Source organism: Odocoileus virginianus, chromosome 8, assembly GCF_023699985.2.
Source record: "Odocoileus virginianus isolate 20LAN1187 ecotype Illinois chromosome 8, Ovbor_1.2, whole genome shotgun sequence".
NCBI classification, from domain to species: Eukaryota; Metazoa; Chordata; class Mammalia; order Artiodactyla; family Cervidae; genus Odocoileus; species Odocoileus virginianus.
Window position 1 is genome coordinate 17062616 of NC_069681.1, and position 27395 is coordinate 17090010.

The 27395-nt window shown below is 34.9% G+C and overlaps 2 protein-coding genes across 4 annotated transcripts in view; one reads left to right on the forward strand and one right to left on the reverse strand.

The window, feature by feature from the left end:
- RB1 (RB transcriptional corepressor 1) overlaps nt 1-27395 on the forward strand; it is a 119684-nt gene that overhangs the window by 59704 nt on the left and 32585 nt on the right. For all 3 annotated transcript variants that reach the window (XM_070471245.1, XM_020876523.2, XM_020876524.2), the window contains 5 exons: nt 238-354; nt 1781-1837; nt 1921-1952; nt 2039-2115; nt 3117-3313. In XM_070471245.1, the coding sequence (XP_070327346.1) occupies nt 238-354; nt 1781-1837; nt 1921-1952; nt 2039-2115; nt 3117-3313 (480 nt within the window). The remainder of the gene's footprint in view (nt 1-237; nt 355-1780; nt 1838-1920; nt 1953-2038; nt 2116-3116; nt 3314-27395) is intronic.
- Nucleotides 24804-26809, reverse strand: LPAR6 (lysophosphatidic acid receptor 6). Its single transcript, XM_020876525.2, has one exon. The coding sequence runs from the start codon at nt 26128-26130 to the stop codon at nt 25105-25107; it is 1026 nt and encodes a 341-aa protein (XP_020732184.1). The 5' UTR covers nt 26131-26809; the 3' UTR covers nt 24804-25104.

Sequence of the window (27395 nt, forward strand, 5' to 3'; positions counted from 1 at the left end):
AAAATTTAGATAATAGGGGTTTTTAAGTTGTAGTCTAGTAGTTTCTGGTCCCTATTCCCAGAATGGAATGCTTTATATTTCTCATATTTTCCGTAGTTGAATTTACTTATTTATTGTGAAGTGTTTTCACAGTATAAACAATTGAAAGTAACAAGTCATGCTATTGTAGAACAGAAAGTGTTAATTCTCTGATTAGACAGTATCCTCTATGTTAATTTCTATTTTTCCTTGTTAAAGAATTGCACAGTGAATCCAAAGGAAAGTATCCTGAAAAGAGTGAAGGATATTGGAGACGTCTTTAAAGAGAAATTTGCTAAAGCTGTGGGACAAGGATGTATGGAAATTGGATCACAGGTAACTTGAACTCATTTTGATGAGTACCACTGCATAGTAAATAATTTCAAATGCAGCATCTGTCCAAGTTGTGTAACTACTGTCTAATAGTATAAAATTTTGGCAGCTACCATATCCTAGTCACCTGTGTATGATGCTATTTGGAAAAATTTTATTGGCTAGCTCTCCTTACTCTATTACAGAAACCAAAAGGAAACATGCAGAAAATTTTAGAGAACTTATGTAAATTTTAGAAAGTACAAGTGAAAAAAATCAAAATCTTGTTGATACTAAGTTTTTGGTGTATATTCTTTAACTTTTACATATATGAATATTCATGTATGCATATACTTATGTGAATGGAATATTATACATGCCTTTTATTAGTGGTATTATTGAATGATGTTACTTTTACTGTTGCTGTTATTATTTCAGAAAATCTGAAACTAACATTTGGCAAGAGAATGGGCTCTGGCTCCAAGCCCTGGTTTTGCATCTGGCTCTTTCATGTATGAGCTGCCAGGTTTCTGTATTTGCTTTACTTTATGGCATTAACGAGTAATATATAAAATACATTTGAAAACTGTAGCCTACTATACACGTTTATTTTAGAGTAGTGAGGTTATGTTTTGATACCATTTGCATTTTAAAATTTAAAAGTTCTTTTGGTCATAATTTGGGATGAAGGATTATGGTGTATATTTGTGTTTATTTAAAATTTGACTATTTTTTAAACTAATGGAAACTAGTTATTTGATTAAAACCTTTTTCTGGTAAGATCCTTTAGATCTGATTTTTGCCTTTGCCAGCTTTTTGGAAAGGTACTATTCTTTCTCTTAATCCTGGAGAGCTATCTTAAATACATGTACTAGGTCACAGAAGTGTTACATTCGTGTGTAAAATGGTTAGAACAGTACCAGGTTCCCCATTGGCTCAGATGGCAAAGGATCAGTGTGCAATACAGTGGACCCAGGTTCAGTCCCTGGGTTGGGACAATCCCCTGGAGAAGGAAACAGCTACCCACTCCAGCATTCTTGTCTGGAGAATCACATGGACAGAGGAGCCTGGTGGGCAACAGTCCATGGGGTCACAGAGAGTTGGAAAGGACTGAGCAACTAACAATAACATATAATATATTCTTAGTACATGTATATCTGTTATGATGTAGACTGAAGTAGGAATGTAGGAAAACCATATACTGGACCCCTCCTCTTGAAAATTTATCAGGAATGTGAAAACCATCATTTTATAAACGGAGTTGCAGAGAATTGGATTCAGCTGAGTGACCAACACTTTCCTTGGTTTTAGATTAGCTTTTGTGCTCTCTTGGTAGCCATATTTCTAAGAAGGGTCAGAGATGTGTCTCAGGGCAAAACTTTTTAAAAATTAGTAATTGTTATGTTTTCTAAAATAGTGGGATCTGATTTTTTTTATTTGTTTTTTGTAGCGATACAAACTTGGAGTCCGATTGTATTACCGAGTAATGGAATCCATGCTTAAATCAGTAAGTTAAAAAGAACATAATAGAAAACAAAATTCATTGCTAATGCAAAGAAGGCGTCAGTTAATTTTTTAAATCTGTTTTAGGAAGAAGAACGATTATCCATTCAAAATTTTAGGTAAATTTTTATTTTAGTAAAACAATTTCTTTTTTAATTTTTTTATAAAAGTAAATGTTACAAAAATCATTCTTTTTTTCCTTTAGCAAACTCCTGAATGACAGCATCTTTCATATGTCTTTGTTGGCATGCGCTCTTGAGGTTGTAATGGCTACCTATAGCAGTAAGTTAAATTTTAGTAAATAAACATTCTAGTTCAATTTAAAGTTTAAAAAAACTTATCTGAGGTGTTGTGTGGGTTTTTTTATGGGGGTGGGAGATGGAGAAGTTAAGGAGAAGAAATGCATATTTTAGGTCATTATATACAAAAGAATGTAATTGGTCACCTTAGAATGGCTTGTGAACTTGGATTATTTCAAATCATCTTGGGAATACTTTCACAAGGCCTCTATTTTGGTCTATACTGAATCCAGGAAATGTACCTATTTAACCCCCTTTAAAGATTTAGGAGATTGTAAAATCCTTGAGAAGTACTACTGAGCATCTTCCACTGATAAGGAAGCACTGCCACATATATATATTCAGTGATTATGAGACCAAAGGTTGGAACTGAAATCTACCGGATAAATGGAACAGAGGCCACCAATAGTGGTTTTTTAAAACACAATTTTCAATATGTATTATTACTTTGCAAATAATGTTGCAAGTGTCAAAAAAGTTTTGTTTGTAAAAAACAAAAGAAAAAAATTTATCTAAGGATACAAATATATTACATAACTAATATAACTAAGAAATGCACAGTTAAAACAGATTTTTCTAACCAAATTATCAAAATCTAAACAATCACTTCCCCTCTTAATCAACAATTAATCAGACAGTTAAATTGGATATGCCAGTGCATTACTGGTTGGATGTTAAGCCTGTTCCTGATACAAGTTTAGAATATTTAAACCTTTGAAAATTTGATATAAGCTATGAGCAGCAGCAGCAGCATGAGCCTTCTATCTAAAAGAAACATACATGCATATGCACTCAGACTTGGAAAGCCTATTTCCTAGGAGTCTGTGGACCCCAGAATAAAAAATTCTGTTTTAAATAAATTTTTTTTGTTTAGCCTTTCTACTGTGTTTTAATTTTTTGTTTGACAAAACCTTTGAACTGAAAAATAATGTAATTCAAGACTTTCTGTTTCATTCCTAAGTTATGTTTTTCTTTCATTTTTAGGAAGTATGTCTCAGAGCCTGGATACTGGAACAGATCTATCCTTCCCATGGATTCTGAATGTATTTAACTTAAAAGCTTTTGATTTTTACAAAGTGATTGAAAGTTTCATCAAAGCAGAAGCCAACCTGACCAGAGAAATGATTAAACATTTAGAACGATGTGAACATCGAATCATGGAGTCCCTTGCATGGCTCTCAGTAAGTAACTAGCCAAAATAGTTAAAGATATTCATATGCATATGGATAACAGTTATCTGTTAGTGAGATATATTTGTTAAAATTTACCTTGAGCAAATATGTGATTTAATGAATAATGTGATTTCCAAGTAGAGCCCAAGAATCAAGTGGAATATTACCAGTAGAATGGTGTCCTTGAGCTCTCCAGACTATCTCATATAGGAATTTATTGTGAATTGCTTTTCTTAAAGCTTGGTACTTCAAAACAAAGCAGAATTCTTTAAGGTATTTGGGAACTTTATTTAAAGTAGGAGTGTCATGTTTGAAAATTTAAATGTCTGGTCTTAAATTTCACAGAATAATAAAAAAAAATTGACAGGCTATTGAGATGATTTAAGAGCACAGATTTTTAGTTCAATTTAATTTGATTTTTTTTGTTCCATTGTTAAAAATCTAAAACCTACACAAGTGTATTTATTGCTTATAGCATTGTATGGGCAAAAGGAATATTCTAGGTAGTCTATTTATAGCATATAAGCTATTGATAAAGCTTTATTTAAACAAAGGTTATATTTCCTATGTAGTAATAGTAAAATATTTATATGAAGTTCTGTTATGCTCTTTAAATCTTCATAGTTGGGCAATACTTTGTTAATCATCAGGTTTGTAGATTGATATACAGTTGGTTTCTTTTGAAACTGTTGCATGCTAAGCTTACATCTTTTCATTTATATCAGCATATAGAAATGACAATGAAAAAATTAAGGCTTTAGTTATAATCTTAATCTTCATGCAAACATAGTTTTAAATTTTTTTATATTTTAAAAATGTAATGGCTAAGAGATGACTTGTTTCTTCATGCTTTTCTTGTATTGCCGTATAGACAGAGTGGATGGGAAAGGAGAGAAGTAGGGGAAGTTGATAGACATTGTATTACTATGATTGAATTGGGTAAGTCTTTTATACAAAAGCTTCTGCTTTGTAAAAAAAAAGGAGTAGTTAGGAGAAAACTCTCAGAATCTGGGGGTTCAATGAAAGTAGCAAAAATAAATACATAGATCAATAAATGGAATAAATAGATAGAGTACTTTTTAGAGGGTGCCATGTCCCCTTTTCCTAGAAATTGAAATCAAGACATTACTGTTATCATCTGAAAGTGACTATTCTCATTTCTTTTGGAGAACTTTTATTTCTATCGATACACATCTGCTATATGCTATATGCCTTGCATTGAGGTAGATATTGTGAGGATATAGAAAAGACACGAGCTCTGAAAATTATGGAGGAAGTAGTAGAAATTTACTGTTGAAAATTGCTTGTGTTCAAGCCTGTTCAGTTCAGTTACTGGTATTCTAGGATTCTAAACAATATTCCTTTATTTTTGAGAATTTTTGGAGGGAAAGTAACATGCACAAAGTCTGGTTAAGGGTACAGTTTTTTAATAATAGAGTAGTGTGGACTTCATAAGCCTCTGAATTAAATTCTAAGTTTGGTATTTCTGGGGGATAAGATTATAGACTACTTTTAGTGTTTGAATTTTCAAAAAATCAATACATATTGCTGTTTTAATCATAAACAGAACAGAGTGGTGGTGGGTAACTATGAAAATAAGTCATGCCACACAACATAATATGTGAGTCTTTCCTGTGAGAATAATTAACATTTTAGAAAGTAGGCATACCACAGATAAATTTGAGCTTTCACAGACTGTAGGAGTTTTTTCTTTCTTGAAGTATAACATATATACAGGAAAGCATATATCAAAAGTTGTAGTTCAAAGGATTTTTTACAAATAGAATGTACCCACGTTACTAACATATAGATCAAGAATCAGAGCAATTGAGCACACCTATGATACCAAAATCCAGATCAAGAATCAGAGCAAACCTGCTTGGTTTTTTGTTTCTGTAGTACAATCAGAATCTCTCATTGAACTGAAGATATTTATGAGAACATACTCACAGGGAAACATCAAGTGAGATACTACTTACTTTACTCATTGGTAATTTAATGAAAGAAAGAACATCATTGTATTTTTAATGGTTGCATGGGGAAAGGGTTGAGTACCTTTACTGCACAGTCTTGAGAAATACTAAATCAAGAATGGAATAACTTTAAGAAGGCATAAGCACACTTCTGTTTTTTTGATCCCAGAGAGATTAATAGGCAATATATGAGTATAAGATGCTAAACAATCTATTGAAAAACCTAGTGAAATTTTGTCCTCTAGAAATCTGGAGGATTAGGGGTGGTTTAAAATGAATCATGCCTAAGCATTGGACCAAATGACTTACAGATGTTTAGGCCTCTTAAATCTGTTAAGCAGTTGATCATGCCAGTAGATGATGAGGTGAGATTTGGATATTTTACTTTCAGTGTATTTAGACTGTGTTGAATTTTTTCAGTAAAATCTTTGTAAACCAAGATAAACCAGGTAGCTTACTCTCTAAATGGTCTTTTCTGTGGGCGTCTGTGGGTTTATCCTCGTGACCTTCCCACATCTTGGCTACCTTAACACTGTTTCTCTCCTAGCCACCAGAGAAGTTTTTTTGTAAATGCAGAACCACTTTCATGATGCTAATTCCTCAGATGAAAAATCTTTTCTAGGGGACCTGTGCCTCTGGTAATATGGAGGGAGACCATACCATATGACTCCTCACAAAAAAATACAACTATAAAACCTGTGCACACTCAGTTGTGCCTGACTCTTTGAGACCCCATGGACCGTAGCCCAGCAGTCTCCTCTGTCCATTGGATTTTCCAGACAAAAATACTGGAGTGTGTTGCCATTTCCTTCTCCAGGGAATCTTCCTGACCCAGGGCTCGAACCCACAGCTCCTGTGTCTCCTGATTGGCAGGCAGATTCTCTTCCACTGAGCCACCAAAGGAATCGCCTGAAGTCACTGACCTTTTAGAGCAGACAGCCTAGTTGAGAAATGGAGTAGGGGTGCTGTGAGCCTGGGTAGGAAGCTTTTAGCCTGAGGCTGGGAGGTGTAGGGGGAGATGAGTGCCTGTGGGAAAATCTCAGGCTTTCTGACTAGGGAAACTGGAAAATTGAAACAACCATGGACTGTTGCCTGCCAGGTTACTCTGTCCATGGAATTCTCCAGGCAAAGTTACTGGTGTTGGTTGCCATTCCCTTCTCCAGAGGATCTTCCTGACCCAGAGATTGAACCCGGCTCTCCTGAATTGCAGGCAGATTCTTTACTGACTGAGCCACCAGGGAAGCCTGTCTCAAAGTGGCTTTAGTAGAAAGGCAGAAGATCTGACTTGAAGCAGAAGCTGCTGGTGAATAAACAATTTGCAGCTCAAGTTCAGTAAAAATAATTACCTGCTTTAAGACAAATAAATAAGCAATATTCATTTGAGAAAAATAGAATCCAGAATCTTTACAACTTTAACATTTATGGTGTTCAGGATACAGTTCTATAATTACCCAGCATACAAAGAGGGCTGAAGGAATCAAATGTATGTTTTTAGTGGGAATTTTAAGTAATTATTTGATGCTTGTAAGGCTCTCTTTTAGAAGCTTTGTCTCTTCCTTTTTTCTTAACAGCAGTTTAAAGTGTGGTCTGTGATCCCGGAAAACATTTTAGGGGATCTGCAATGTGAAAGCTATTTTCATATTACTGTTAAGATGTTATTTATTTTTTTCACTCTATTGACATTTATGCCAATGACATTTATTCCAAAACTTTTGGAACCTCTGCACCATATTAGAGCAGTAGCATGAAAGTGTTTGTGGGTTTGTTTTTTTTTTTTTTTAGTTCTACCACTTTATTGCTACCAACCCATCTCCCTCCACCCTCGTGCACACATGCTCAGTCATGTAACCCCATGGACTGCAGCCTGCCAGGTTCCTCTGTCCATGGACTTTTCCAGGCAAGAATACTGGAGTGGGTTGCCATTTCCTTCTCCATATGGGTTTTGTTTTTTGTGTTTTTTTTTCAGTTTTTTATTTTGTGTTGGGTATAGCTGATTAACAATGTTGTGGTAGTTTCTGGTGAACAGCGAAGGGGTTCTGGTGATCAGCCACATACATACTTGTATCCATCAAGTCCCCTCCCCCCCAGGCTTGTGGTCACTGTATTCTTCACCACCACAAACTCCGTTAAAAAAAAAAAAAGCAAAACATGCCTGTTGTCATTTAAAAACATCATTGATGAACCAGTTAAAAGTATTTATTTTGTACAATCTCTATTCTCAAGTACAGTGTGGTTGAAAGCAACTAACAATAAATGTTGCCAATGATAAGTTTTGAGTTCTCAAGGGAAAGTTAGAATTTTGATAATCTTGTATTCACTGTAAGCAGAATAGCTTCCCAATACATCAAAGACTTTTCTGATGAATTCAGGGGTAGTATTAGTAAATGCGATTGTTTAACATTACGTAAAGAGATCATCAGCATTGTAAGATCTATGTAATTCAGTGAACTCTTATTTCCAAATGACCAATGCATCATGCTATAAAATCATACATGAGTAAGAAGTTTATTCAGAGTTTAAGGTCTTTGATAGATAGATCAATGGTTTTTAAGGTCTCAGAATGTGAAGTTTAATTCATGAATTAAAATTCATGAAAAAAATTAAAATTAAAAATTCAGTGAAAATAAAAATTCATGAAAATTGTTTCCAATTTCACATTGCAATTAACCTTTAAGAAACTACTGTTTGTTGAGTTTTAGGGTAGTGTCAAAAAAGAATCTCTTGTTATCTGAAAAGTCTATTAAAATACTCCTTCTTTTTTCAACTACATATTGTGTGAGGCCAGATATTCTTATACTTCAACCAGACAACACATTTCAGTGAAGCAAATACAGAAGCAGATATGAGAATTCACATCTCTTCTATAGGCTAGATATGAAAGGGCTTTACAGGATTATAAAACTCTGCCAGTGTTCTAATTTTTTTGTTTATTTAGGAGAATAGACTTAGGTTTCATAAAAATGTTAGTTTTGTTAACATATAGCAAGCTTCAGTTCACTTCAGTTCGGTCACTCAGTCATGTCTGACTCTCTGCAGCACTGGACTGCAGTACGCCAGGCCTCCTTGTCCATCACCAATTCCTAGAGCTTACTCAAACTCATGTCCATAGCAAGCTTATTTTGGTTATTTCAGATAAATTGCATTCTTGAATTTTTTTCAGTTTTAATTACACTTAATTAACTCTAAGATTTAATTATTAACACAGTAATATTGCATGTGTACTAAGTCATTTCAGTCGTGTCAACACTTTGTGACTCTATGGACTGTAACCCGCCAGGCTCTTCTGTCCAAGGGGTTCTCAAATATTGAAAGACACACTTACATGAACAAAAACTTTTGGGTCCTCAATAATTTAAGAATGTTAAAGGATGCTGAGTCCAAAATGTTTTGAGAATACTTTCCTTATATTCTGTTCTCGATTCAGACTTCTCTGTTTACTATTACTCATACATCCATGTTTGTCTCTGCCTGTCTCTGAGTCTTTGTTCACTTCATAGGCTCCACCTGAAATGCTTTCCCCTTTTTATTTACCAGATTTTCAGGTCTACTTCCACTTTGCCTTTTGCGACCATCCTAAGTCTATAGTCATTCTTTCCTCCTTTGCAGTCTTACAGTGTTGATCAATACTACTTCCTGGTCATTTATAAACTTTGTATCTTATTACATGTGTATGTTTCATTTTAAATGCGTTAAGGTATGGGAAAAGCACTTGGAACAGCATCTCTGGCTTTGTATTATAAGATATGGCAGTTAATTACACAAATGAGAATGAAAGACAGAAAAAGGATCAACTTAAGACATTAAGGTAGTGTCATTCATTAAAGATAGCTGGGATTGAATGAGATTTCCTTGGGAGGTGAAATTTGGTTATGTTGAGTTTGAATTGCCTATAGATCATCAAGTAAAGGTGTCAAGAGGCAGTTGGATATGTGTGTCTGGAGTTTAGGAAAGAAATTCTAGGCCAGGAATAGAAACCTGAGAGCTACTGACACATATATAATAATAATAGAAATTACCACCCTTTATTGACAATTTATCTGTGTCATCCACACTATGATGAGTACTTCCTATCATCTCATTTGACTTTTATAATAATTCATGAGGTATTATTATTCTAAATGAGGGAAATAATGCTTAGAGAAGTTTAATAACTTGCCCTAAACCATATAAACTAAACAGTAGAGCTAATGGCTCAAACACAGGTCTCTCTGGCTCCAAAACTATAAATCCCTGCATTTTTCCAAATGGCTAAAGTTTAGGAAATAGAATAAGGTCATTTAACAGGAGAGTGTAGTACAAAAAGAGAATGTAATTTAGGATAGAATCCTAAGGACCACCAACAGTTAAGGGATAGACAGAAAACAGAAGCCTACAAAAGAGATCAAATTAAGGAATCCTCCTGTCGCTAAGGAGAAATATCAGAAGTGGTGTCATAAAGAGAGAATGAAAAGGTCTGAGTACTTGCTATTTCAGATACTGTAGGAGAAGTCAGTAACAAGGAAAGAGTGTTTATTAGTTTCAGCAACAAGGAAGTCACTGGTGAAGGTAGCAAGGACTGTTGGAAGAAGTGGTGTGGGAGCAGGAATAGATCGCAGTGGAATTTGGCTCATGTATGAGTGAGAGATAAAGTGGAGACAGTGCTTATAAATAGTTTCTACCAGCTTTATCTGTAAAGGGAAGTAAAGGTATAGCTGGAGGTATGTGAGGCAACGGGATAATTATTTTTCAAGATGGGAAAGGAAGGATTAAATGAAACGAGTTATCTATTGCTGAATGGCACATTAGTGGCTTAAAACAATCATTTTATTTTGCTTAGGATTCTGCGGGTCAGAAATCTGGGAAAAGTTAGACTGGACAGTTCCTCCCGGACCATGCGGTGCCAGCTGGTGTCTGGAGCAAGGTTCACTTCTAAAATGTTTCTTAGAAGTCTGGTACCTTGCTCCTGCCTCGTATGTGCTGACCTCTCCCTCCCTTTCTTTTTTTTTTTCCCCTCCTCATCTTATCCTCCTGAGCTTCTCATATGAGAAACTGTGCATCTCATAGCATTTTGGTTTTCAAGTAGTTGCCCTTCTTACAGAGCAGCTCTTTATCACTAATTTTAAGCAATTTGATTAAGATGTGCCTTAGTTCAGTTTTCTTCATGTTTCTCTTTTTGGAGTTCTACTTCGATATATGGGCTTATAGGTTTCATCAAATCTGGGACCATTATTTTCTCAAAATGTTTTTGCTGACTCCTCTCACCCCTTCCTGCAGGGATTCTGGTCACACATGCATTAGGTCACTTAAAATTGTCCCACTGCTCACTGATGCTCTGGTTGTTGTTGTTGTCCCAGATGTTTTGTTTCTGTTTCACTTGAAATTGTTTCTATTACACCTATGTCTTCAAGTTCATTAAGTTTTTTCCTCTGAAATGTCTTATTTGTTATTAATTCCATCTACTGTGCTTTTAATCTTAGGTATTAGATTTTTCATCTCTAGAATCTGATTTGAATCCTTTTCTAAATCTTTCACATCTCTCTTCAGCATGCCTGTGCTTTCCTTTACGTTCAACTAACTGGAATATAGTTATAATAATTATTTTAAAGTCCTTGTCCACTAATTCTAACATCTATGTCTTTTTAAGACTGTCTGTTGACTGATACTTCTCTTTTGAAGGGTCTTTATTTTTTGGCTGCTTGGTAACTATTTATTGGATGCCAGCCATTGTGAATTTTACCTTAGTGGTCCTGGATATTTTCATATTCCTTTCACTATTCTTGTGTCTTGGGACACAGTTTAGTTACTTGGAAGCGTTTGATCCTTTGAAGGCTTTTGTTGTTTCTAAAGCCAGTCTTTAAACTTATGACTAATTTTTCCCCACTCTTGAGGCAGTCCCCTCTAGGTGCTCTACCTGATGTCTCATACATTACAAGGTTTTTCCAGACTGGCTGGTGGAAATAAGAACTCTTCTTGGCCCTATGTCAGCTCCTGGAATGGTTCTGCTTCTTCCCATGCTTCTTTTCCTGGCCTCGGGTAGTTTGCACGCGCTGATCAGGACTGGGGTAAAGACCGAGAGTAACTCTCTGCAGACTCCTGGAGCGCTGTCTTTGCAACTGTCTCTTTTCTGTTTAAGACTCTCCTCTGCTACTCTGTCCTGCTAATTTTCCCGATTTGTCTGTCTTGAATTCTCAATTCTGTTTCTTCAGCCAGGGAGGCCACTGAAGTCTATTTCACTTTCTCCTCCCTGACTTGTAACCTGGGAACTCTGTCCAAGCAAAGGTGGAGCTTAAGCATTTGCTTCCCCCCCCTCCCCCCCCAGGCATTACTGTCTTACACTGCTTGTCCTATTACTGGCCTGTACTCATTGTCTGAAAACTATTATTTATGTTGTTTGACTTTGTAGTTAAGACAAATCTGGTCTCTGTTCATCACAGCCAAAAGAGTTATGTATAGTATTTAGTGATTGATAATGATTTTTGAATATATATACTTAAAGAATATTTAGGGTTTCATTTCTATTTTCCTGTATTAAATGCATCATATCTTCTGAATAATAGTATTTCGGAGGATACTTATTAGGAGAATGTAGAAGTTTTAGTAATTAATTGTTGTATTAAATTTTAATAAGTCATAAGAAAGCTGAGCCTCCTCTGAATGTTGTCAAATATAGCTGACTCATTAAATTGGATTCTGTTGTGGTTTTTTTTTTTTTTTTTTTGTAGTCACTACACATCAGCAAGTTTCTTCATTCAGTTGCAAAAATATTGGACCAGAGCACTTTTATATAAGAAAAGATTTTAAATGTTTCCTCTTTTATTATTTTTCCAAAATTTAAATGAAGGCCTCTTTTATACATCAGTACAGTTGCAATGAATAGCTTTTATTTTTAGAGTCCTGATTTAATGACACACTTGTAAACAAATTTTTAAGCTTCTTTGGTATTCTTTTGAAATGTCAAACTTGACAGGAAATGAACACAAAAGGGAGAAAAGCCTGTGGCTCTGAAAAAGCCAAAAAGGATATCTGTTGTGTATTTGGGTGGTAGATCATTAACCTCTGGTGCACTTTGCACAATGGTTTTAGTATTTACCATTAGATGTTAGTTTTTTTCAAAAGTTATATTTTACGAAGAGCAGTGTCTCAGGAAGGCAAATGAATTGTAAGATAATGATTAAGCTGTGTTTAACACTTAAAACAATAAGGATAGTGAAGTAATATGATGTCATATACTATATTTATATAGCAACCATGCTACTATAATGAAAAATGCTTTATGTTGGGTTTTTTAAAAGCTCGTCATGAGTTTTGTTTTTTTTTTTAAGTAAGCATATATTTATCTTTTTTTCCAGCAAAATATTTTAGTTTTTAAAAATCTGATTCTTTCTGAAAATATCACTGTGGTTTTATAATGTTTCTCATTCTGACCCAGCATACTCCTAATTTCTTGCCCTTAATTCCCACGGTTAAGTAGGCTTTTTCAAGTGATTTAGAAAATTAGACTTTACCTTTCAAAGCTAAAATTATTTTATTTTGTTCTAAATACATCTTTGCTTCCCAGTATTTGTATTTTTACATTTTACTTTTCAAGTCATCAAGGCTTGAATACTGAACATTTTTTTCTTCTTTTTCTCTGTAGTTTTATAGAATCTTGTAATATAAAATGTTGTTCAGTCGCAAAGTTGTGTGCAACTCTTTGCGACCCCATGGACTGCAGCACGTCAGGCTTTCCTGTCCCTCAGCATCTCTTGGAGTTTGCCCAAGTTCATGTCTATTGAATCAGTGATACTATCCAACCATCTCATTCTCTGTTGCCCTCTTCTCCTTCTGCCTTCAGTTTTTCCCAGCATCAGGGTCTTTTCCAGTGAGTCAGCTGTTTACATCAGGTGGCCAAAGTATTGGAGCTTTGGCTTCAGCATCTGTCCTTCCACAAGATTATTCACGGTTGATTTCCTTTAGGATTGACTGGTTTGATCTTGCTTTCCAAGGGACTCTCCAAAGTCTTCTCTAAGAAGTTCTCTAACCACAGTTGGAAAGCATCAGTTAAAGTTGATCAGTAATTATAAGTACAAAAACCAGAAAAAATTACCACGTGTCATATTTATTTAGCATGTTAAATATCTATTTTCATTTACATTTTCCTAGATCATATCATTACCTTCTTACCTTGAACATACTATTATAGACTCCTGCTTGATCTCCCAGCTTTGACACTACCCTGCATTCTATAGTTTGGTGCTGAGTGAATATTCTTAAATGCTTTTTTCATGCAATATTCCTGTTCAGAAACCCACAGTAGCTCCCATTGCCATTAGATAAATGCAGCCTCTTTACTCTGGTTGTGATAATTGGACCCTGCCTTACCCTACAACGCAGGAGACCCAGGCTCGATCCCTGGGTCAGGAAGATCCCCTGGAGAAGGAAATGGCAACCCACTCCAGTACTCTTGCCTGGAGAATCCCATGGACAGAGGCGTGTGCTAGGCTTATCGTCCATGGGGTCACAAAGAGTCGGACATGACTGAGCGACTTCACTTTCTTTCATTTTCTTTACCTTTTAGCCTTCTGCTATTCTTCAAGCACTCCCTATGTTTATTGTTGTTTTGGTTTGTTTTTCTTAATTTGTTTTTGGAGTATCCTTCTTTTGCAGCATGGTGAAACACTGTGTTCAGAGATTTCTATATCTCTGGAGCAAACCACATTGACATAGCGAGAGTGAGTATGGCCTAATGTGGGAATCAGAAGACCTGACATTTAGAGCCTACCTCTTCCACATACAAGTTAATGTCTTTGTCTTAGTTTCTTGCTTTGTAAATTGAGACAGACCAAAAAGATTTTAGTATTTCTAGCTCAAATATTTTATAATTCTACAAAACTGTTTAAATGTTGAGAATTATTTGCCACTGCTGAAGGTGTGCCACTACTTTAGATTGCTTCACAATGTATAAAATGTTGAAGAAACATTTTTCAAAAAAGGATAACAGACAGGTCTTATTTCCCTATTCTCCTTTAACTCATTTTTTCCCAATTCTCTTTGGATTATATCTGATATTTGCATATCAGTTATTTGAAAGGAATTGTACTTGCTCCAGCAAGGTATCTAATGACATGTGAAATAGCCCCTACCCTTAAAGAGGCTTGGAACCTATAGGAAAGTAAATCATTGCGATATACTGTGAAATAAGATAAGCCATGAGGGTCAAAGGAGGGAGTGATCAATTGTAAGTGGATGGGAAAAAACTTAAACTGGGCATGAAAATGTGGAAAGATATTTGGGGGAAAATTATGGACCACATTGGCCATGGTACATGAGTCCTGATTTAAGACTAGTTAATTAGTCTCAAAAGTCTGTTTTTAATCTCTTTAAAAGCGAAGAGCTAGCTCTCTTGGTAAATGAGATATTGTACAAAAGTGAATGTACAAGATAATTCTGTTGTTGTTCAGTCGCTAAGTTGTGTCTGACTCTTTGCAACCCCATGGATTGCAGCACACTAGGCTTCCCTGTCCTTCACCATCTCCTGGAGTTTGCACAGATTCATGTCCATTGAGTCAGTGATGCCATCCAACCATCTCATCCTCTGTTGCTCGATTCTCCTTGTGCCGTCAATCTTTCCCAGCATCAGAGTCTTTTTCCAGATTGGCAGAGTCAGTTCTGCCAATCAGGTGGCCGAAGTAGAGTTCAACTTTAGCATTAGTCCTTCCAATGAATATTCAGGGTTGAGTTTTTTTTATGCACTCTTTATTTTTTTATTTTTATTTTTTCTGTTTATTTTTATTAGTTGGAGGCTAATTACTTTACATCATTGCAGTGGTTTTTGTCATACATTGAAATGAATTAGCCATGGATTTACATGTATTCCCCATCCCGGTCCCCCCTCCCACCTCCCTCTCCACCCGATCCCTCTGGGTCTTCCCAGTGTACCAGGCCCGAGCACTTGTCTCATGCACCCAACCTGGGCTGGTGATCTGTTTCACCCTAGATAATATACATGTTTCGATGCTGATCTCTTGAGACATCTCACCCTCGCCTTCTCCCAGAGTCCACAAGTCTGTTCTATACATCTGAGTCTCTTTTTCTGTTTTGCATATAGGGTTATCATTACCATCTTTCTAAATCCCATATATATGTGTTAGTATACTGTAATGGTCTTTATCTTTCTGGCTTACTTCACTCTGTGTAATGGGCTCCAGTTTCATCCATCTTATTAGAACTGATTCAAATGAATTCTTTTTAATGGCTGAGTAATATTCCATGGTGTATGTGTACCACAGCTTCCTCATCCATTCGTCTGCTGATGGGCATCTAGGTTGCTTCCATGTCCTGGCTATTATAAACAGTGCTGCGACGAACATTGGGGTGCACGTGTCTCTTTCAGATCTGGTTTCCTCAGTGTGTATGCCCAGAAGTGGGATTGCTGGGTCATATGGCAGTTCTATTTCCAGCTTTTTAAGAAATCTCCACACTGTTTTCCATAGTGGCTGTACTAATTTGCATTCCCACCAACAGTGTAAGAGCGTTCCCTTTTCTCCACACCCTCTCCAGCATTTATTGCTTGTAGACTTTTGGATAGCAGCCATCCTGACTGGCGTATAATGGTACCTCATTGTGGTTTTGATTTGCATTTCTCTGATAATGAGTGATGTTGAGCATCTTTTCATGTGTTTGTTAGCCATCTGTATGTCTTCCTTGGAGAAATGTCTGTTGAGTTCTTTGGCCCATTTTTTGATTGGGTCATTTATTTTTCTGGAGTTGAGCTGGAGGAGTTGCTTGTATATTTTTGAGATTAATCCTTTGTCTGTTGCTTTGTTTGCTATTATTTTCTCCCAATCTGAGGGCTGTCTTTTCACCTTGCTTATAGTTTTCTTTGTTGTTTTATGCACTCTTTAGAGTGGCCAAATCCTAGATGACTTTACATGATTTTGACTTTAAAGTGAAGTACTCTGTTGGTTCTTCACACTGACTCCACAAAGTAGGTATAGGCGTGAATCTAATTTCCCATGTGAGGAGGAACCTAGGAATCTGTGTCCCAGCTAGCAGCTAATTAGCCATAGATGGAAGGCAGCTAATACTCCTTGACTAGTTGCAGTGTGCTGTGCACCAAAAGTATTTGTCTAATTGAATTTTCATAATAATCCTGTGATGTTGTTAATACTGTTTTCGTTTTTCAAAAGTGGAAGTAGGCTCAGCAAGGTTAAGCAGTTTGTCTAGAGTCACCCACTTGGCATATGAACCCAGATTGGTTTGATTCCAAATTCTACTAGTAAAGTTCCTCTTTCCTTGTACTACATTGTTTCTGTTTATTCATTCGCACTGTTTTTATTACCACTGTAGCATGTAGTCCAGCATAGGAGACAATATAAAATTTTATTCTAAATGAAAAAATAGCATGTATGTTTTTTATCTTGAGTAACAAGGTGAGAGTGTTTTGCCCTGGAGCTCGTCAGTACTGGAAATGGGAGAAAGTGCAGCCCTTCGGGAAGCACTCCTCTGTGTGGTGTGCTGTCACTGTTGATCTAGATTCCTCAGGAGAAAAGGTTAGGAGACTCCACAAAAGGAGCAGACTAGATTTTAGAAGAAGTTACTAGTGCATCTGTATGTTTCATTTTTGTGACTCTCTGAATGATATCTTAATATAGTAATATAAGTATTTTTAAAATCTATAATTATATATATAGTTTAGGGTTGAGAAAATTAAATATTTGAATCAACTCTCAGGGAGATTGAAGGGAAGGGTGAGAGTGAGGTGAAATGGAAAACTAGATCTCTTTTTATAGATTGAAATGTTAAAACTGAGTTCTTTCTGAGTTTTAAAGGAAAAATTTCAGATATGCCTAACATCTTCTGTAAGAACGAAAAATTGTAAAGTCCAAGAATGAAAAATAAAGGAAGCCAATATCTTAGAAATAAAATTTTTGATAGGGACCTTGTGTTCAACTAGTGAAGTAGTCTAGAGAGAAGTTTAAAAAAAAATACAGATATACAGAAAAAGCACAAAAATAAGGATAGTGACTTAGTTCATATGAACAGTTATTCACTGAAATGCAAATAAGTGATTGCTTTATAAAGCTCTAAGACTATAAGTAAGCTCAATTTAATAAAATAACTCTTCTTCATAATTGAACCATTGAAGAAGCAGTGAGGTATTAAATGGTTTTTAATGTGGTTCTTCATATGTTAAAAAACAACAAGCAGAAAACCCAAAGAAACTGAAATAGATAACTGTTAGAAATTGTTCCACATCTTCGCTTGTATTGAATGTTCACGTGAACCTGAGTTCTTGACCCAGATCTGTGTATGATTTTAAACATAAAATTGTTTCCATATCTAGACCTTCGTTCCCATGCCATCTTGTCTTGAGCCCAGGCTTGACTCCTCAGTGTTTTCTTTTCTCTATGCACTTGTCTCTTTTTTTTAATCTTTGGAATGCCCTGACACGTGAGAAATTGCTCGAGTTCGCTGTGGAGGAAAAGTATTCATGACTTGTCCATTCATGTCTCCCTTCCCCTCCCCCATCATCCATACGACACATTCTCCTTGTTCATGAACTGGCACAAAGGACTAAAGAAATTCAGGAACATTAAAAAAAAAATCTCAAACTCAGAAATGTCCCTTGGGTAACTCATAGAAACTTGCTTTAGGAAGCAGTGCTTATAAGAAGCTCATCACTAGCTTCTTTGAAATCTGATCATCATGCCGACTTACATCAAAATGACCCTCACTTATATATATTACAGTCCAGTGTAGAAGTGACAATAGGTAACAGCACTGTTAAAAGTGCTGAAATGTGTTCACTCATTTTCTTCGCACAAATGTGTGAGGTAGATACTCTCATTATCACCGCTTCACAGATGAAAAATTGGAGGCACAGAGAAATTAAGAACGTTTCCCCTATCCACAAAACTAAGTTGATAGCAAAGCTGTAATTTTGACTCAAACTTTCTTGGTCCCAGAGACGGTACTTTTAACCTTTGTGCTGCCTCGTGGTGTATATTAATTTACCACTAGGTATATGCACTATTGTGATTAGTTTCTTTATTCATGTTTTATCTGTGTTTGTGTCACTGTTCTATAGCAGATCCTTCTGTCTGGATTTTTGCATCACCATCTCCCATTTAATCCTCCCAGAAAATAAACATTGCTCTTCCTGTTTTACAGACAAGAAAAACCTGAGGTTCATTCAGAGATGCCATGTAACTTGCTTGGTGTGATTCTCAGCAAGTTGTATGTCTGTCGCTCAGACTGTATTTTCCTCATCTGTAAAATGGGCATGATAATACTTATCAGGGTTGCCATGAGGAATAAATGTACATTTATGAAAATGGTACCTTTTAAAAACATCACAATTAATCGTTAGTTTCCTTTAGTTCATTTTCTCTACTATACAGTGATTTCCTAAGAACAGAGGACTGAGCACACAGTTAAACAGTATTGGATCTGTTTGTCCTGGCTTACAAGTATGTAGAAATGTTCTCTTCTGACGTACCTCTGTCTCTCTCACTGCCTTCTCAGAATGGAATAAGTTCAAGGAAAAAGAGGTGTAACTGAACTCCAGCATTGTTAAATGTGGGCAATGTTCTCTGTTATACTGCCATTGGAATTTGTTGTGGTGCTTTAGTTGTGAATCATGTCACTAATTACCCTGAGGTCGGTGTTCATTAGTCAAGTACAAACAAGAGAAATGGCAATTGTAAAAAAATAGTTTGGAAATATCCTCTGTACTTAACCTGTTGAAATGGAAGCACTTGTACTCTTGTTCAGAGAGTATCTTCTATAAGGTCATGATGTTAGAAAATTACCTGAATATAGTCCAAGAATTTTCAGTCTCTAAACTAGTGTCATGTCATATCCTAACTGTAATGGTGTGGAAGGACTCTGGAATCTGAATGTGCAAGGAACAAAAAAATAGAGATATCTTATGAGATCTCAATTCTATTTAATGTAGTTTCTGAATACCTCCAGCAAAATCAAAAGCTGTTATTAATAGTGAGTTTAATAAAATTATAGAACCACTCTAGGGCAGTTGTTCTTAAACCATGTAAGTTCAGTTACTTTTAATTATAAAATAGAACCAACTTTTTGACATATGTCTTTTTCAGATTTTTATGTCATGTTTTAAAAACTAAACTGCCACAACCTAGTCTGTTTTAAAATGCATTCAAGTGACCTTTGCATATGTGGCTTTATTAATTTGCATATTGGTTCTTAATATTTTCTGCTACTGAAATGGACAAATATCAAAGGTATTTTTGGTGTCTTCCTGTACATGCTAGATTTAGAACATGATAAGAAAACTTAGAATAGGAAACAGCTGTATTTTGTGTCTCACTCGTTCCAAAAAAAAAATTTTTTTATTGTTCTTGCTCAGTTTCAGCCTCCATTAAGTTACAACAGATACTTTCTCTTCACGATTTTTATTATACTCTAAAAATTCTCAAAGACTGACACACCACATTGTGTATATGTGTATAGGTGTTGTAATTTATTCAACCAATTTTCTGTGCTTGGACATCTAGGGAATTTTCAGTGTTTTCCAATTTCAAACAATACTGCATCCTGTACATATATGTATTTTTATATTATTGAAAGTGTGTCTTCAAGGTGAATGCCTAGAATCAGAATGCTGGGTTAAAGGATAAGAGTGAGTATGTGTGTGTGTGCGTGTGTGCATGCACACAGGCGCATGTGCCAAATTCCCACCCATTAGCGTTATACCATTTTGTTTCCCACCAGCAGTATATGAATGTTATCAATTTCTCCACAGGGCTGCTGGCTTAAATTTTCCAAGTAACACATTAAAATATTCTTCCTACTCATCATCACCATCATTTCAAAAAGAAAGCATTTTAATAAGGGGGAAAGGACATAATCAAAGGATAAGAGAATCTCTTTAAATTTAAATGAAATAAATATAGCTCCTTTTGTGATTGTTTTTTTCTTTTTCCTGAAGTTAAATGCATCTCTTCACTATAATCAGAGGGATGGGAGTTTTTCGAAATGCATAATTGTGTCTTTCCTTCTGCTTGAAATCCTTCAGCGCATTCCCCATCTCCTCAGATCTTACCATGACTGTATCATGGCTTATGAGGGATCTCAGTCCTCCATCTGCAGATACTGTGGATTTAGTTTAATCCTTTCAACATACCAGGTTCTTTCCAAGGAGGCCTTTGCATCTGCTACTCTCTCTATTACCATTAAAGGAGTAGACAAGTTAAAAAAAAACAAAACTCTTACCTGACTCTACTTTAATTGTTATGTGACCTTATGAAGTTACTTGGCCTTTTACTTCTTCCGTTTCTTTTACCTAAGATAAAACAAGTTGTATAAATGACCCCCAGATTCTTTCAGTTTTAAATTATGAATTTCCCACCAGTCGTTTTGATAGGAAGATAATGAAACTCAACACCTTCACCCTATGACTAGTAACTGTAACTTGGCCATAAAAGCACATATTTGTTTCTCTTTCTATTTTATTTCCATAGATTATTCCTATTTTTATTTAGGTAAAATTGCTATATAACATTATATAAATTTCATGTGTGCAACAGTATGACAGCTGTATACACTACGAAGAGATCATCACCCAAAACCATTGATCACCATACAATAGATGCCCTTCACCAATTCACCTACCCCTCAGCCCTTATGTTCTAATAATCACTATCTGTTCTCAGTATCTAGAAGTTTTTGTTTTTTTTAATTCATTTGTTTTGTTTTTTTAGATTCTACACAAGTGAAATCATTTGGTATTTATCTTTTTTTCATCTGACTTATTTCATTTAGCATAATGCCTCCTGGATCTATCTATGTTATTGAAAATGGCAAGGTTTTTTTTTTTTTTTTTTATGACTGAGTACCATTTACCCAGACAGATACATAACAGATGCTCTATTCATCCGATGATGGGCTCTCAGGTGCTTTCCACATCTTGGCTATTAAAGATAATGGTGCAATGACCATAGGAATGTATGTGTCTTTTCCAGTTAATGTTTTCATATTCTTCAGCTCAATACTCAGAAGCAGAACAGCTAGATCACATGGTAGTTCTAGTCATAATTTTTTGAGGCATCTCATGCTGTTTTCCATAGTTGTACCAATTTACATTCCCACCAGCACTGTGGGAGGGTTCTCTTTTCTTCTCATACTCACCAACACTGTTAGTCCTTCTCGAGAACAGTCCTTCTAACAGGTATGAAGTAATATCTCATTGTCGTTTTAGTTAGTGATGTTGAATATATTTTCACATTCCTGCTGGCCATAAATATTTCAATTATTTTCAAAAAGTATTGGTTGAATCTATATAAGTAAAGCAAATTTTGAGTTTGAAAACCGTTCATTAAATTTGTGAATCATCTATACTTCTGGGGTCCTGTAGCTTGAATTCTGTTTTGGCCACTGCTTTTAGCACTGGTAATTTTGTTCCCCTTTAAGGAGTTACTGAAATAAATCTTTTTAAGAGATGGAAGAAGGAGAGAGACTTGTTAGAAAAGTTTGCCTGGAGTTAATTTCATATTCTTTTATTATCCTGGTCTTGCCCTGTTTAAGTGATATTCTTTGTACTTTTATAAAATTGACTGTCAGAAAAATTGGTAGCAAAGTCATGAAAAAAATGAAGAAAGAGATAAAAGAAATTTAAGAACTAGTGATTTTAGGATAGTGTAATGTTGACCTCTGGAAAATGTTGCTATTTAAGAAATATTGTTGATCATTAAATACTCTGGTTGATTTAAATATGTTCTGTGTCTTTACATTTATCCATTCGTTCTTTTAAATTTGGAGTTTATTTTTTAGAAGTCATATTATAAGTGGATTATTTGGTTTTCAGGACAGCTCAAAAGAACTTTTTAAAAATAATTTCCCTTAGGATTTCCTTAAGATTCATCTACTAGTAGGCACTATTTATAAAATGTTATATATAAAAGGGTTGTTATCTTCCCTCATTTGTGATATCTGGGGTTGGATGTGGCATACAGGTATTAAAAAGTTTTTGAGTGTTGGGAGATAGTAAAGATCAGTTCGCAGGACAGGAGTAACTTCATACAGTGACTAAAGCCTGGGTACCTTGTTCATCAGAGGTCTGAAATTGCAGTTTCCTCAGATTCTTGCTAGCTGCATACCAGTTACAAGTTAAATGTTTCTCGGGTATATGAAACTTGCTGATGTTCCATTTTCTATTCCTCAAATGAGTCGCTGATTCTTTAAATACCAATCCCATAATTAAGGTTTATACGTCAGATTGACTCTCAGTATTTTGAATGTAGGATATAAAGATAAAACTCCTTGATAAAGTAGTGCCTTTCCTTTTAATTTTCTATGGATATAATACATATATTTTCATACCTTCTTTTGGTAAACTAGCTACTTGGTTGATTTTCTTAGAAAAGATCACTTCTAAGTTTGAAATCAATCCTTAGGATACTGGAAAGTGGTTTTACACACTTCAAAACTTTTCATCTTACTTCTTTTTACTTTAATATGGAAAGGAAGATTAGATAAATCATCTACTCTTTTATAAAGATGTAAAAAATAGTGGGCAGTTTGAGGGGACGGAGGGGCTAGTATTGTCATTCTAAGGAAACAAAAAGTAAATTCTGAGTTTTCTTAATACAGATTTTCTGGATAAAGGGGAAAGAGATAACCCTCTGAATGTATAATTTACTTAAAAATGCAAAGCCAACAGAGAAAAATAACTTTTGTACCCTATTTGTCCCTGTAGTTAAGATTTACCTAGGATTTGAAGTTGTAGTTGAGGAAAACTAATATTTGTCTGTTATGTATTCAAGAAGAATCTTATAAATTTTTTGATTCATCTTCCTGTTGATAAGCAGGCAACAAAATTTTCTCCAGTAATAACAACTACCTGATGACTATTTTTGCTTATATTTTAAAATAATATCCATGCTTTTGAGGTCTTGCTCACAGATACTTAATCCAAGAAAACTTCTGAGAAATCTCAGTTATAAACTCAGCACCTTTCTTCTGTATTATTAAATTGTTAGTTGCTTTCCAACTCAAACATATATGTTTAGAGTGCTAAATATATTTGTTTTTTTCTGAAGAATGGTATCAAATAAAGGCACTTCAGGGTCAATTGAAGAAAACATCTTTACAACATATATACTTCTCTTGAGATATAAAGAACTATTTTTAATTTCTTCACTAGTTTTCTTTTTTAAGGATTTGTTTTAAGTTTAATGAAAGGAGACTATCACTCACTAACAAGAAAATCCTCCACTGTTATTTTTATGGAAATGGGTTTGCTTATTTAGCTTACTTCTATGATTTATTTGAAACCATTGCAGCTCAAACCCAGAGAACAGCAAAAAGAAAACTTAAACCTTAAAACAAAGAGTGTTTTGTTTATCCAAATTTGTTTTCAGGACTTGGAAGATTGAAAATGTGAAAATCAGATAGATTGAATGCTAATTTAATTATATATCTTTTTTCTCAAGTGAAAATAATTTTTTTAGTTAACTTTGGAAACTAAAGTTAACTTTAGTTAACTTTTAGTTAACTTTTTTAGTTAACTTTGAATTTGGGGAAGAAAAGATATGTTGGAAAATGAAAGCGTTTCAGTGTAGATAGTGCTTCATATCTAAATTTTAGCTCAACATGATACCTTATTTATGTTTGATAAAATGAAAATGTAATTGTACTTAGTTATTTGACCCTCTAGTTTTGCTGCTTTTTATGGAAGGACCTATGTCCTTACTTTACAAGTTATTTTGACATACAATAACATCTTGTCTACTTGAAATAATATTCTTCAGCTATTCAATATTTGACTTAACAACCTTGCAATTTAAAGATGGATCAAGGCCTCCAAAGTTCAGAAAAATAATGATTGTAAACCTAAAATTCTATATGGAGAAAAGTTCTAATCAACTGTAAAGGGAAAATACAAATTTCTAGACATTTAAAAATTTGTTTGGCTTAAATGGTCAAAACATATGTACTGTTCACTAAGTGTCAAGTATTATATGTTATTTCTCTGATCTAAAATACTTAAAAAACAAGTTACTTATTGTGACATAAATATGCCTTTAAAATATACCTGTAGTAGTATTTTTTAAAATTTACTTAGCAAAATAACATTTTGTTAGTTTCCACATTACTTTTTGTGGCATATATAATTTTTAAATTGAGTGCTGTTAGATGCAGAAAATGAACCAAAAGAATAATTTTAAAGTATATTATTCTATATACACAGTATCTGCTTTTTACAAGTTGAATAGCAAGACAAAATCCTAAATATTATCTGTAAGTGTAACTGCTCGACATCCTCAAATAGTGTCAGTATGTCATCTCTACAGAAGACATTTTTACTGTTTTTTTGAAAAATACTCTTAAGACACTTATGGATTCTTTAAATGACTCTTTCTCATTTATATTATTATAGTTTAAGAAACATGATTAATAGTTTCAATTAAGACTAACATCAAAATTAGATGTATATTGAATAAAGGTATTAAACACTTAAATGAAAATTTTAATATTAATTATTTAGTATAAAATCACTGTGATATTCAAAGACCACACAGATGGTTATCACATGACTTAAATCATGATTACTTTTATATTTTGAACAACTTTCCTAGAGACTTTTTTTCATAATGAAGAGAAAGGTACAAATCAAAGTGGCTCAGAAGAATAAAACTGAGTGTATACAAGAACAGAATACATTTTAATGCTTAACACATCAAATACTTTTTTAATACTAAAAACTTTCAAATGTCCACATGTTTATTTTCTTTCTGAGGTGGAGAAACTGTTGTCCAGGAAAACACTTTTCACAGTTGAAGGACCTTGGAGGTTCTGTCCCAGTAAAGTCCTGGTGTTCTTATTTCAGACAGCTTATATTGTAGATTCATTGTCAGGTATCTTATTTTTCAATGTTTGTAGGTTATGTTGAATAAAGTTCTCTGTGCCTTGAACTTCAGAGAATCTGGAGTCACTTCTCCTGGTAGACCAGTTTTTCAATTTTATTGAATTCTGAATCGTGTCCGACGTGAAGTAATAAATGATAGGGTCAAAGCAACAGTTTAAAACAGCAATGCAGAGAGTGATTGGGTACATGGTCCTTACTGCTATTGCTGCTGAGCAATTGACAAATGCCTGTGTTCTCATAAGAGAATATAAAATAAGGTTGATATTGTAAGGCACGAAACAGAAACAGAATATGACCAAATGTACAAATATCATTCTTAAAACCTTAGTTTTATTTATTTTACTTCTACTTAATGTTACAGGTTTATTTAAAGTTCTCAGCACCATACTAGAACAAGTTACGTTTAAAATGAGAGGAATAAAAAACCCCACTATTTCTATGAAAATTACAATCCTTGAGAGAAAGGTTTTCCATGTAGCTGCTGGAAAATTTTCAAAGCAGGTTGCTGAAGTGTTGTTACCCGGAGATGGAACAAAAACTGCTGGCGCACTTCCTCCCATCACAGTTAACCACACAGCAATGCAAACAATTTTTGCATTTCGTTTGGTTCTCAGCGTCTTCGACTTAAATGGGTAGACGATGGCCAGAAACCGATCAGCACTAATACAGGTTAAGAACAGAATGCTTCCATACATGTTGGTATAAAAGAACATCACTGAAATCTTACAAAGTAAATCCCCAAAGGGCCAGTTCCTTGTTGCAAAGTAAAAGATCCTGAAGGGTAAAGTAAAAACGAAAAGCAAGTCTGACATCGCCAAGTTAATCATGTATGTTGTTGTTTCATTCCGCACTTTGAGAGTACAGATGAAAATATATATGGCGACACAGTTGGATATTAAGCCAAGCACAAACACCATACTGAACATGCACCCATACAAGGTGTACTTAAAGGAGTCATTATATATGCAGTCGGAGCTGTTATTGCTTACCATTATAAAGGCACGTCCAGTTTAGAGTGTTGAAGCAACTCCTTTGGTCAGCAACAGTCTCCTTTGATATTCAGATCGTGACCACTTTGTAACCTCCAGTGTATTTACAAACCCTTTGGATCTTTGCAAGGATTTACAAATATTTCTTTTTCTTCCAAAAAAAACATGAAGTTTGTTGCTATAAAGTTTCCAGTTGATTCTTCAACAAGAAAAAATTTTCATTTTCAAGTCTCCAGAAGATCTGTGATCCCAGGGCTTCGTATTAAAAACACAGTGAAGCCAATCATTGGATTATAAAGTTTAAATAAAAACTGTGTTCTGACACGGAGTAAAACTCCTCATCCTGTAAACTTCTGTTTCCGTGGTCAAGATGAATATTCCAAAGTGAAAGTTTCTTTATGCTGCAGAATGTTTAAGCTGAAGTTAGCAATCACATTTTGCTTTTCAGTGCAAAGTTTCTGAGACTTAAACATTCCCAGTTCAATCTCACTTATTTCTTACACCTTTTAAATGAAGTTTTCCTTTTCGATATTCCTGCAGTGGATCCCAGATAGGGATAAGCAGAGGAGTCTTTCAAAGGTTCCGAAATAAATTCCTAAGCATGTTCACTCCGGCTGACTCGGAGGCCTTTTCCTCAGTTGCCAGCTGTGTTGTGAGACAGGCTTTCTCTGAAGAGAAAAAGAGAGGCTTGCTTGATTTGTAATATGACATCACAGGAAGAAGAGGCTGGGCTTGAACAAAGAAAGGTTTCAGCCCAGTTTGTTTGCAGTTCCTTTAATCTGATACCGTTTCTGCTGGGGATATACCTAGGAGGCTTGCAAAGGGCCTCTGACTGTTTAATTGAGCAGTCTGCCCTTTAACTCCTTTTATGCAGTTGCCTTCTGGAATGTTGGCTACCTCTTAAGGAGGTTTTTTTTTTTTTTTAATTCTTTCTTTCTCTTTGGTAGTAATCAAGGGAGAGGGAAAACATCTGTATGTGATTGCTTCTGTGTTTGGGATTAGACTTTTTGGGGGCTGGGGGAACTAAAATGTGTAGGTATATTTATAAATTGAAATTGTTGGTGGTAACTTAATATAACGTTTAAAAAAATTATTGGCTGTAAAAGAGAGAAATTTAATCTTTAGTTGTAAAAAGAATTTGAGTTGAGAGACCCAAATTTTGCCACCCTTGGCTTCTGTTTTCTATAATTGCTCCTCAAGATTTAATTTAATTGCCATGGTTGTGAATGGCTCCAATCCTTAATCTCTTTACTTTTTTCATAAACAAT

Coding starts and splice junctions, on each gene's coding strand:
- LPAR6 (XM_020876525.2), bottom strand. CDS start 26,130: ATGGTAAGCAATAACAGCTCCGACTGCATATATAATGACTCCTTTAAG.